At 33.1% G+C, this 12,607-nt stretch overlaps 1 protein-coding gene across 4 annotated transcripts in view; it reads right to left on the reverse strand.

Annotated features, from left to right (window-relative positions):
- LOC119644242 (teneurin-a) overlaps positions 1-12,607 on the reverse strand; it is a 444,303-nt gene that overhangs the window by 88,894 nt on the left and 342,802 nt on the right. For all 4 annotated transcript variants that reach the window (XM_038043783.1, XM_038043776.1, XM_038043796.1 and 1 more), the window contains 2 exons: positions 10,853-10,999; positions 2,127-2,334 (listed from right to left, as the gene is read on the reverse strand). In XM_038043783.1, coding sequence (XP_037899711.1) covers positions 2,127-2,334; positions 10,853-10,999 — 355 coding nt within the window. The remainder of the gene's footprint in view (positions 1-2,126; positions 2,335-10,852; positions 11,000-12,607) is intronic.

The following is a 12,607-nucleotide window of genomic DNA, read 5'->3' on the forward strand; positions in this document are numbered from 1 at the left end:
ATATACGCCAGGATACTTATGCTTCGCTTATAGTACCTTACGACGTTTCTAGTTACGAAACCAGGTACATGATGACGAGTGTCAAACATTTAGGACAGAATGAATCAAATTCTCTGTAAGGTTAAAACCAATCGCATATGCAATCGTTATATGAAAACCGGCAGAACTCTTCACTTTGGCGCAATCTTCAAGTCATTTATAATTTAACAAAAAAAAAAAAAAAAAAAAAAATATTATCTCACTCAAGTGATGGGAAGTGCATATGTATATAATATATTGTAAGATTTAAACAACCTTTAATATAGGACCGGTCTTCAAGATTAAATAAAACAAAAAAAAAAAAATAAAAAACACAGAATAAAGTTTAACAAAACAACAACAAAAAAGTACACTTGAAACCTAGAAATTCACTTGAAAGGATGATAAAAAAACTAAAACAAAATCAATAGGGAAGTGAAATTTTCTTTTAAAAACCAAAGTAAGCAAATAATTATGTTTAAATAAAATTATATATGAAAAATGTTAACTAATACGTTACTATTTTTTTAATTTCCTTTTTCCTTTTTTTTAGACATTAATAATCTGATAATATTTTTGCTGTTAACTGTTAGCTCTAAAAAACCCTTTTTTTCTTAGTTTTTGTTTTTCACTGTTTTCTGTTTCTGCTTTTTTCTTCTTTTTTTTTTTTGAAATTTATTATATATTCAAGAAAATTTTTATGTATTTTATTATTGTTATTATTTGTTATCATTATATTGTTTTTGATTTTTGGGGTAAGACAAACACAAGGAGGTAAAACACTAGACAACACACATACTCAATGAGGTGCTATCATTATTATCGCTTTGGATTTCGTTTGAGAATATATAAAAAGAAATTTTCTTTGAAAGAAAAATAAAAATTAAAAAATAAAAAATTAAGTATATACTGAACAAAAATGTTATAACAAATCAAACTCAAGAAGTGTTTATAAAAATTTTCCTTAATTTTCTTTTTTTTCTAATTTTATTTGGATTTTTTTTTATTTTTTTCTTTTTGTTTTTTTTTTTTTTAGTTTCAAAGCCCTATATAAAGTTCGGCAAGAAAAGAAAAAGCTCAAACCAAAAAAAGATTTTTTTTTAAATTTTTTATGTTTTTAGCTAAACATATTTAATGATTTTTTTTTTTTCTTTTTTTTTGTTATTATTTATGTTTTTGGAAAAATTATGAATGTGAAAGCAAAAAGTTTTGAAAAAATATTTTGAAACGAAGTAAAATTGTGGACAAAACTGAATGAAAAATCAGGATTTTCTTCGATTTTTTTTTTTTTTTTTTTAACTTACATTCCAACGCATAAATGATAGACTGACTCATTGAGGGGACTTGGTAAAGGATTGTAAGGATTTCAGTTTAGGGTTTAAATAAATTTGTTTTTTCTTCTATACATTTTTTTGTTTCGTAAAATTTTTTCTTTTTTTTTGTGTTTTAATTGTTAAAAACGAAAGCGTAAAAAAACATAATAATTAATTACTGTTTATATAATTTTTTTTTTTTTTTTTTTTTTTTAATGTTTTTTCTTTTTTAAATATTTATTATGCACAGTTAATTAATTGAATAAAATACTTATTGAAAATATAGAAAAAATAAAATGAAAAAATTTAGTTTTAGAAAAATTAAAAGGAACCAACATTTTCATAAATAATTATTATGTAAATATATTTGAGCTTTTTCTCTTCATTGCACCAGCTTTTTTTTTTTTTTTTAAACATTAATTAAACAAAAAATTGTTCAAATAATTATTGTAATAAAGAGACGAAAAAAAAAAAAACAAAAACCGAAATGTGCCCTAGAAAGAAAATACCTCCTATAGAAAATAAAAGCATTTTATGGTGCATTCTTGTAATATAAATTAAAATGGAAACCATAAAATGTATTTCAAAAATTAATTAATTAAGCTTTTCAAGACTTAGTTTTTTGGTTTTGTTTTTTTTTTTTTTTTTTTTTTTTATTTTAATTAGTTAAAAGATTAGGAAATTTTTTGCTTTTCTTAAATTTCAACTAAATTTTTATTATGGTTTTTTTTGCTTCTTTTTTTTATTATTATTATTTCTATCGTTTATTATGAAATGGTAAACATTTGTACTTACTTTTCGCTGTACTCATCCATATGAGCATAAGATTGCACGGAATTCTCTTCAATCAAAAATTTGACACGTTGGTAGAATGATGCCGTTACCGAAGGGGGTTGTTTGCGTAATAAAACTTCAACCGGGTCATTGGAAGATAAACACATTATATGCTCGGCACAGGCCGGATGCGAACAGCATTCACTGTCCGAACAATCAGTCATGCCATCTGAAAACAAAGACATTGGTTTATATATCGGTTAGGAGGAAAAGTTCTTGCCGTTTTCTTTTTCTATCATTTTACAATAATTTTGTCAAGTTTTTATAACACATACAACATAGCAGAAAGGAACCGATCAATTCAGAATAGTCCTACTTATCTGTTCGAAATTAAAAAGAATTTCCGTGTTCGCAAAATTTCATTCGCCCGAAAGAAACAATTTCCAGAGTTCGTAAACATAACCTAAACGTAATCTGAGGTATCGTATATTGATTTGTTTAAATGTTTACAATCTTCGCTCCATCATTTTATATAAGAAATACAAGTTTTTTTGGCCAAAAGTAAAGATATTTTCTCCCCGGATATTGCTCAATAACGATGCCATTAAGTGAAATAGTTCACATTTTGCTTACCGCAGTTGCGATTGTTTTCGCACAAAACAAGCAAATATTTTTGCACTTCCCTAATATATGTGTATATATATATATATAGATAGAGAAAGAGACACATATATGGAATGAGAGTTTGCTTGCAAAAGCGGTTATGTGGGTATTGAAAGATATGAAATATTTATGTTTCATAAAAGTGGAGCAATGGCTTATGGAAATTTATGGCTTCACGTTTCATATAAATTTTTCAAAATCTCCCTCAACATCAAATCTGGAGGTAGTAAACATTAAAAACCTTTATGCTTTCCTTTTTCTACTTATTATTTGGGGAGATGAACTATGCTTTGATGGGAAGCATAGATGTGCCGAAACTCTCACCTCCCAGCGGTGATCCCCGGGCAACGGCTTCGGCCGGCTAAGAAGAGTTTAAGGTTTTGGGCTGCTAACTCGGCGACGAGTTTCTGAGAGATGGTGGAGGGGTTGGCTGGAAGAAGAGCTCTTACTCAATAAGCTAGTTACTACCGAGGAAATATATTGAATGGTATTTAAGTACAATGAAGGTAGTAATCTAGCGAGTACATGGTAGAGTGCATTAGACTAGTCTACCATGTTCAGTGCAATACCCGAGACCTATATATCTTGAAGAAAAGTAGTTCACTTGGGGCTGGCAAGTACGGTTGTTTTTAACAACCGCCCAAAGTATGCCATAAGGCTTTGCAAAACAAACTGGGAGCCACGGGGGTCAGGAAGCTCGCCTCACAAAGCCACGTATGCCTGCGGGTATATGATGGACTTTGTCCTTAAGTCGTAATAAATAAATAAATTAATTATACTATTACTGCAAAAAGGAATTGACGGACGGCCTTCCGTCCGATAGGCCGATTGATAGAAAATGTCTGGTAAATTAATTAATACATTCAAAAATGGAAAAGGGATATGACGAATAAGTTTTCCCCTTTTACCTATTTTTACTTTTGAACACATGTCACGGATGCCTGCGGGTAATGGTGGTAATTGATCGACAGCACAGTGGAAGCCTTATGGCGGAAGCAGTCAGTTGATCAATTTGTGAGTCCTGACTGCTTGGGTGCGGCCCATCGGGGAGTACTCGTGGTGGTTGTGGTTGGCGAGTTCCTAGCTAAAATGGAACAATTGAGTGCAGCTAGGCCTCGCCATTCACCAGAGTGGGGTTTATTGTTCCATACACAATAAACTGATCTGGACTCTGGTGCTGTTTAGGCCCCTACTCTGTGGGGATTGTCTAACTCGCCAGGGGGCGTAGTACGCTTAAAAGTGGCTTGGGCCACCGTGGGGTTAAGCCTTTCAGGCAGGAACCCACGTTTAACCCTTGCCACAAATTCTACTTATTATTAAATCGTGCATTGCATTAATCCCTTGCAAATATCTTACAATGATTAGAAAAATTTAATTGCAAATTATGCACATATTATCAACATTTCCGACAATTTGATGAATATATTATCCATAAGAGATATCCAGCTTCCAGCGTCTTTTCCTGGGTATACCGTTTATCAAAGACTTTTCAATTATTATTAAGCGCGCGTACGCATGACCGTACGCAAGAGTCTAATGTAGTCGATAAATGCGGGTCGCCATTAATTCGCCTTGCGTATAATCGCGTTACGAGAAGAGTACAGTTATTTAGTTTATTGGAGTTGCTATTACGGTCGTGAGATGACCAGTTACTGTTTTCTTGATTGTTAGATTACAAATATTTATATGACAAGCCAGAAATAGCATACTTTACGCCTTAATGATAGCGCAGAAGGAAATTGGAAAAAGGTAAACGTAATTGCATGGATCATATGATAAATGTCCGCACAATTAGTTTAACATTGTCGCTTTAAGAACTCAAGCAGTACTTGGAGAGTCATGTAGGCGCAGTTTGGTAAACGTAATTAAAATTCGATAGAGATCTAGGATGTGTATACTTCGTGACATCCCTGGCGAATATTTCGCAGTGTTGCAAAGGAAACTTTCGCTTCATTTTGGGGGGAAAGTGGGGATGTTATCACTTTAGAAATTACAGCTTATGCACGTTAGCTGAGACAGTAAACACCGTTAACGTTTATGCACTGACTGAATATTATTTCATACCCAAAGTCTTAAAAAAAAAGTTAAAAAGAGACATAAAAGAAATCCCTTTTTAGTTCTAAATTCTCTTTATCAACATGTAGAAGTTTTAAATTTTTCCTATATACACACTCACATGATAGTGTTGTTGGGATAAATTTCACACGTAAGCCCTTTCGCATGTCAATTTATATTCTTTAAAAGCTCTCAGACATTTATTCAATAAATAACAAACATCACACATATGCGGCGATATTAAATGACAATAGCAACCGTAAACACTACATCATGTGCTCGGTAGCAACACATGTACATTTAAATACATATCAGAAACACATAATAAATATTTCACAAGCCCTACAATATGCTTTATTCATATGATATGCGTTGGCGTTTACAATAGAAGGGAAATGGAATCGAAGCGAGCGTTTTGTTTTATTCGAGTAGAGTTAAATCCCGTGGCATTTCGTCGAAGTTTTTTAGGATTTTTTTTTTTTTTTTAAGAATTAATACATGCAGATACATGTTCAAATCTTAACTTCAACCTATACGACTTACGACTTAGTTTTACGAAGATGTGCATTTCACCTCTCTACTTGATATGTAATAAGCTTGTTTAGGAAGGATATGACGCGAAGATGCAGAAACCACAAATCCATTTTATTTGTATTTTGTGACGTATATGACAAAATGTGCTTCGATAGTTTCAGTGATTGTTGTTGGGTAAAATAATTGAAAATATAGGCGCAACTACGTTCGTGGCTTCGTAGGCGACAATGCTCAACGATGAACAGACATATTTTAGCGTGTCTTTGAATTGTTTTCCCATGAATTGTTTCCCTGGCAAATGGTAAAGTTGGTAACGTATAAGTGGAAGTTACAAAACGAAAAACGAAGATCACATACTTGAAGAAAGAATGCCTTCAATATTAACCCTAAAGGAGATACCGCAATTTCAATACGTATGTAGGAAAAAAGCCTTCCACTAAAATTTGGTTTATTAAGCTACTAAATAGTGTGTGTTACAGAAATAAAAACCTGTTTGACATAATATTCAGGATAAAATATGGTATACGAATTCAACAAGAATACAAAAATAAAACACATATCAGACCTGTGTATACCATCTCGTTGTGCAAGGTGAGCCTCATATATTCTCATATACAAGTATATAAGTTATCACTCAATAAGTTTGTAGGATGGCATACCGGATATAGGATGACTATTAACGCCTCCGTATGGCATTTAGCTAGTGTAGCAGCCTTCAAACGAAATCTATTACAATTTCGCGACATCCCGAGCATTACTTTGCAGGTTACGCCTGCTTTCGTGACGGTACTTTTGTTTTTGTAAAACAATGGAAAAATTTTGAATTTCGTGTGTGTATGTTATTTACAATGCGCATTTTAGTATAGCGTAGTAGGGCATCCTTGAATTTTGCTTTCCTCCCTAGATCTATAAAGCGGTGAAAAACAATTACAGCTTGAGGAAGATGTACGGATGATGAAAACCAATTGCGCGAAGTCACCTTCAGTTCAGTGATTTACATATGCCATTCGTTTCTAATTTGGTAAAGATCAATCTGAATGAATCCTTCTTCCCACTTCAATGATATATGATATTCTCGAAGGAATTCTGGTGTCCGAAATTCTTTCCAATTTTCTATACAACCTCACTTGTATTGAGGTTGAAGCCATGCGTTCAATTTTCGATTCCCAGCGAAGATGAAAGCTTTTCATCGCCGCCATGACTTAAATAAGACAGGCACATTACGACCGATGTTGAAAAAGAAGGAGGGGAACAACGTTTTTCACCCTCGATATGGAGAAAAAAAGGACGACAAAAATTCTCGTCATTTGTTCGATGATCGACGGCCTTAGAATCCCGGAAGTTAGACTATGTCAATCTCACCGAGTCATACTATTACGCATGCGAAATGCGGATGTGAAAACGACATGCCGTTAATAACTCGGAGAAAAGAAAAAGATGCAAGATTTATTCATCGGTGAAGAGTGATTGCGTTTTGAAAACGAACCAAATATTATACTGCGAACAAGGCGTTAACGCTTAGTTTTGAAAATATATGGTCACCGCGATCGAGGAGTCGATGAAATCTTTATAAAAGTTAGAAAGACCGGCTGATCTCATGTTGGAATACTATTGGGTTGTGAAACGTTGAACAAAAACAAAAGCAATTTCAAACCGTTGTAAAGGATTGTGCAAAGAAAAAAGGGCTCGAAATGCAACGAGCCGTGTCTCCGTCAAAAATTGATACCATTTCCGTTGTTTTTTTATTGTGACTAATCACTCAGGGACTACTTCGTGACACGTGCAACACGGGAATGGTCCGAAAAATGTGGGGGAAGAGACAAAGATTGGCCGTAGCTTAAGGGATGGTGTGCCCGAGTGTTACGCCCTTACCGACTAAATACTCATTCTAGTTACGATCAAATACTGTATTGAGATTTGCAAGACGGGGTGCAGCGCAGACTCGGCTATGCGACATGGCGTTCATATTCTGTTAGAAAAATGAGTAAAATTTATTGCTAGGATTTACTTTTTTTGCGATAAGCATAAATTATAATAGCAACGTTGTAGTATTTTTACCATTCTTTTCAAATAATACCTGGTTTTGCTTTGAAGCGAATATAAAACCGGGAAATCGGTCTATCGGTATCCTACACTCTTCTACAAGGGTATATTAAGGATGTGTGGATATGGGTAACACAGAATGACTTGCGATAGATTCATCTTTTATTATATCAATCGCTCGACTCGGAATCACTTCGCGATTTGATTTAAGGGTCTCTGTGTTCCTTTTCGTCTTATGACATTGTGCTCAGCCTGCATGCCGCAAATTTTCGAGCTATTTTGATGAAACTTGTTCCACTCTTGTATTTTGGTCCATGGACCAATGGAATACTATTGCAATTAGTTCAGATCAGTCCAAATTTTCGAGCACTTCCCATATAACAGCTTATTTGGGAAAATTTTTATATAAATAACTGTAGGCTGGTGGCGAGTATTTAAATGTCATTTCAATGTATGGACGAAACGTGACTTCAAATTTAGGTATCTCGCGTGTACGGCGATGCTAGCATTCGGAAGACTAGACCAATCAAACAATTGACAATTGGAAAGTTTTCCATGCGGACTTTTCTCGTTCGCGGACTTATCAAGTTCGGGAATGTATTTAATTAAAACAGCATGTATAGCGTGTGTATGCAGAGTTTTATTAAATTCTTTTAAAGATGCTTGCATTAAAATTAAAAATCAATCAAAATCTACTTCTAATAAATTATATTAGAAAAGTAACATGATTTGTTTTAAGTGTGGTTTTTCTCTCATCGAAAAAAAAAACACCTACGAATCCTTTTACTGATATGTACTTTTCTTTTATTTTCTTTTTGTTTATCAATTTGTATTAGAGTTGGTTGTGAGTTGGGTCTCTTATACATTCGTCAGCACTTGTTAGCATACTAAAGCGATCTACTAGTTTGTAACACTGACTTAATATGAATGAAAACAATATTTGATGAAATATAATACAAGCGATCTAAATGAATATGAAGCTTCGAAATGAAAGAATTATTACGTCATCGCGCTCAGTCAAAGAGAATTATAAGTAAAAAACTAAAGTTGATTAAAAGTGTATTTTGCGAACAAGCCTTACGAGGCTTTAATAGCAAATAATCAGAGGGCAATCAATATCTTATTATTATTTGCTTTTCTTTCGAGTGTGTCAACAATGAAAGAGAGAGAGAGAGAGAGAGAGAGAGAGAGAGAGAGAGAGAGAGGTAAAAGCCAATAGCAATTTTCGAGGTAGATAAAAAGAATGGTCAACGGTGCTAGAAGAAGTATGACATTTAAAATTGATAGCCTGACGTTATTCTTTTCCTTAAATATACCTTGAATTTATTATAATCGATTCATTGATTACAATACTTCTTGTGTATTTGAAGCATTTCAAAATATTTAATTGACGAAAATATTTTGTAGATTCTATGCAAGTACAGAAGAGATAAAAACAAATTTAAATAAACAAACACTCTTTCTCCCTCTCTCTCACTCTCTCTCTCTCTCTCTCTCTCTCTCTCTCTTTGTCCCTGAACATGAAGAGAACATATACGTAAATATTTCGAAAAGCTTATGAAAACATGATTGATAATTGAATTTATTTTTCTTTCAACTCGACAGACAAACAGGCAACAAATGAAATGAAATTGATAAAGTTATTAAATTAGAGTGAAAATAAAAGTAAATAATAAAATTTGAGAACATCAATAGCTGCAGTAGGACGAATTGTACTCCGAACACCAAGCAAAATGGTAAACAAAAATAGACAAAAAACTAACAGAAATAAAATTCCATTTGCCTTTTTTAACCAAATGCAAATCTGTCTGTCTATACATTTGATTACACCATGTGCCGCATTCTGAAGCACATTCTGAGATTTGTGTGTGTGTGTGTGCATATATTACGTTTGCAATATTGAGAAAGAGATCGGCAAAAACTTAACACACACACACACACACACACACACACACACACACACACACACACATCCATACACACAACAATGTTGAAGAAAGTTCACGTTGGTCTTCTACAATATACCCCGACATGTACAGTATTCGAAAAGCATCAAATTTTGAAAGCCAACCCATCTCGTGGATTCTGATTCTATCTACAATGTCGCATAACAACATACGATATAGTTTCATCATTATAATATTGTATGACTGTGTGAAACCGGTGTCTTGAAAGCACTTCTGGTCGGTATATAATTCGTTCAAGCTTTCACAAAAACTGTACCGTAAGCTGATTGTTGGTTCCTCGTTTCATTTGCCACAACCGATCAATGCAATTTATCGGAACTTTATCATTCAACGCAGTAATGTTCTCTTCCATTCAAAAAGTATTGTTCATTGTTGGGCAGGAAAACATAGGGAATTATGTCCTATAGTTTAGAACGATGTGAAAATTATAGCAATCGCAAGAGTCATATGTTGAGGTGAGGGCAAAGCAAATTGTGTCAAAAGTTTTTTGAAGAAACGATTATGAAAGCGTGCACTTTTTCATGATTAATCGACTTTATAGACTTAACACAAACTAAAAAGGCGAAATCCTTGCATGGGGGCAACGCGGGATTTGAAAGCGAAAACTTTTCCTTCTTACAACAACTAGTTTTTATCTCTAGAGTTAGGTAATAAAACTATTTTTATGTCATTAACAAATTAGGCTTAGGTAAGGGAGCTTTCTTCCTCTCCATTATTTATGTAAGCAGGGTCGAGATTTTGATGACCTAACAGAATAACCGATTCGATTGGCTCAAATCGAATGTAGATTTTGCTTTTAGTTTATTTGCTTTACTGTGAAATTTTACCTGAACTATAAAACACGTTTATCAATTCTTTTTCCCTTCTTTTATTTATTTTCCTTTCGTATGCGAGGTAAACTTTTTTATTTTTTTCCATACATTCATCCCATTGAGATTTTGTTATCAATTTGATTTATTTTTCTTTACGAAGCGAGTCTAGCAAATAATCGCAATGTTGTTAAGCAGAAACCATGCGGGTTCTGTGCGGCTTGCTTAGACTTTAGCTAGAGGGAGGATAAGAGCTTTTACTCGACTTTGAAACTATGCTAAGAACTTAGTCCGTTGTCGATGTCTGCAGATGTCTGATCATAAAACTTGACACATAAGATAACTGAAGTTTAATTTGTTTTTCTTTCTCTTTTTCCTTTTCCTTTTTGCGAGGTAACTAACTCTATCATAAAAATGTTATCCCACACAGATCACTCTAACGGATTAATAAGAATAAATGTAATAAATTCATGTGTACAATAAAAAAAAAAAAAAAAAGAGAAAAGAGAAGAGAGAAGAGAGAAAAACTGATATACAGGCAATATAAATGGGTATAAAAAGTTTTCATTGTTTGCATTTTTGTGAATGTGGTTTACAATAATAAACGTAACTATAAAAATAGCACTGAATAATTCATTAATTGTATGCAAAACGGAAATAAATTAACACAACTTACCTCCATCATTATCAATATTGTCTTTGCAATTCATTTCCAATGCAATTGAGCAATCTGACCCAGCCCAACCTTCAATGCAATCGCAACGATATTCGCCATTTTCAAGAGTGCATTGACCATGACGTGAGCAGCCATTCTCGCAGCCAGCTAAAATGCGAAAAGAATCAATAAACAAAAAAATAAATAAATGAATGAAAATGAAAATGCAAAAAAAAAAAAAAAAAAAAAAGAAAAAGAAAATGAGAGAAAAATTAAAATAAATTTAATTAAATTCAAGGCTTGCGCGCACACAGGTTGCACAAGAATCTATCAAGCACTGCACAATTTATACAAATCTATGTATATATATATATATATATATATATATATATATATATTATTATATGTAAAATAGCAAAATGGCTGAGAATACAATCGAATGTATGAAAAGCATATTTAATGGATGCAAAATTCAAATATGTACATATTTTATATTAGTCGTCTTTTTCGTGCGTTGCCTTTTGTGAATGTTTATTAATATTTTACTATATTAACATAAACGCAATATGTATTATATCAACGTTTTTACCCATAACGCATATATGATAAATTGCGTGATGCATATGCTGCTCTATACAGCCTTAAAATTGAAAGTTCGTTGGGAGCAAAAAAAAAGAAAAACTAATTAAAATAATAACAATGATACCAAGAATAATAATTATAATGATAATCATAATAGTAATAATAATAATAATAATAAAGTGAACCGCGATATAACGAATCTACCGAATTTGCGAGATGCGCAGGTTAAACACTTAACGATATACTTTAAGTCGCACAAAGGCTGCCCTATCGCAGCAATCTTGCCGAAAATAGATAAAAATTATACGTCACTAAGTAGTAGCAGCAGCCATGAGACACCAAGCAATATAATAACCCACCACCCAGATATTGTTATGTAATTGGGCACAAAAACATATAGACGGAAACCGTGCGACTGTAGCGGGGGACAATACGATAGACCTACAGAGTCCGAGCGGATCTTTTCATAAATGGATTGAAGGCACATAATGAGGCAAGAAATAGAGACAGACTTATGCGGGAAATTCAGAAGTGATATAATAACAATAGATTATATTATTGCCATTTGTGCAACACCAGCTTAAATGGAATACCTGGACAGGGACAACCGGATGTACAAAATAGGACATCAAGCGTTATAGCGCAAAATGTCATCTCTCCTCAATTCACTTAGAAAGTCATACATAAGTTATTAAAAAGTCATACGTTACTCATGAAGAGCAATAGAACTTTGTAATCAAGTGCCCTGGAAAACTTTAGTCATCAGCTATCATTCTTCGTATTTAATTTTTGGAAAATAAATGCGATTTTATTTTATTTTATTTTATTTATCGCCGAGACATCAGATTATATTTGAAAACGAGTATCAGAGATATCATAAAATATATGTGGGTTTCAAGTCCATGCTTCAGCAAGATCGTACGATTGTGAGGAATGTGAGGAATGCATAGAATAATGTTCAACATTCAACAGTCCGGTCTACCTTATGAGTAATAAGTAGAAAACGTCAAAAAAAATGAAACAACAAATATTTAATGATACCTTATAACCTTGTATAGGCGTGGTCGAGTTTTTCTATTTTAGTGCAGGTGCCGCACCATTACCCACACAATATACGCTCAGATTTTCGTCCATTTATTTTCTGTATATTTCGTGAGTAATGAGCAAAAACGAAATTGTGTTTGGTCTTAGATT

The sequence above is a fragment of the Glossina fuscipes genome, unplaced genomic scaffold (genome assembly GCF_014805625.2).
Source record: "Glossina fuscipes isolate IAEA_lab_2018 unplaced genomic scaffold, Yale_Gfus_2 0, whole genome shotgun sequence".
In the NCBI taxonomy this organism is placed as follows: domain Eukaryota; kingdom Metazoa; phylum Arthropoda; class Insecta; order Diptera; family Glossinidae; genus Glossina; species Glossina fuscipes.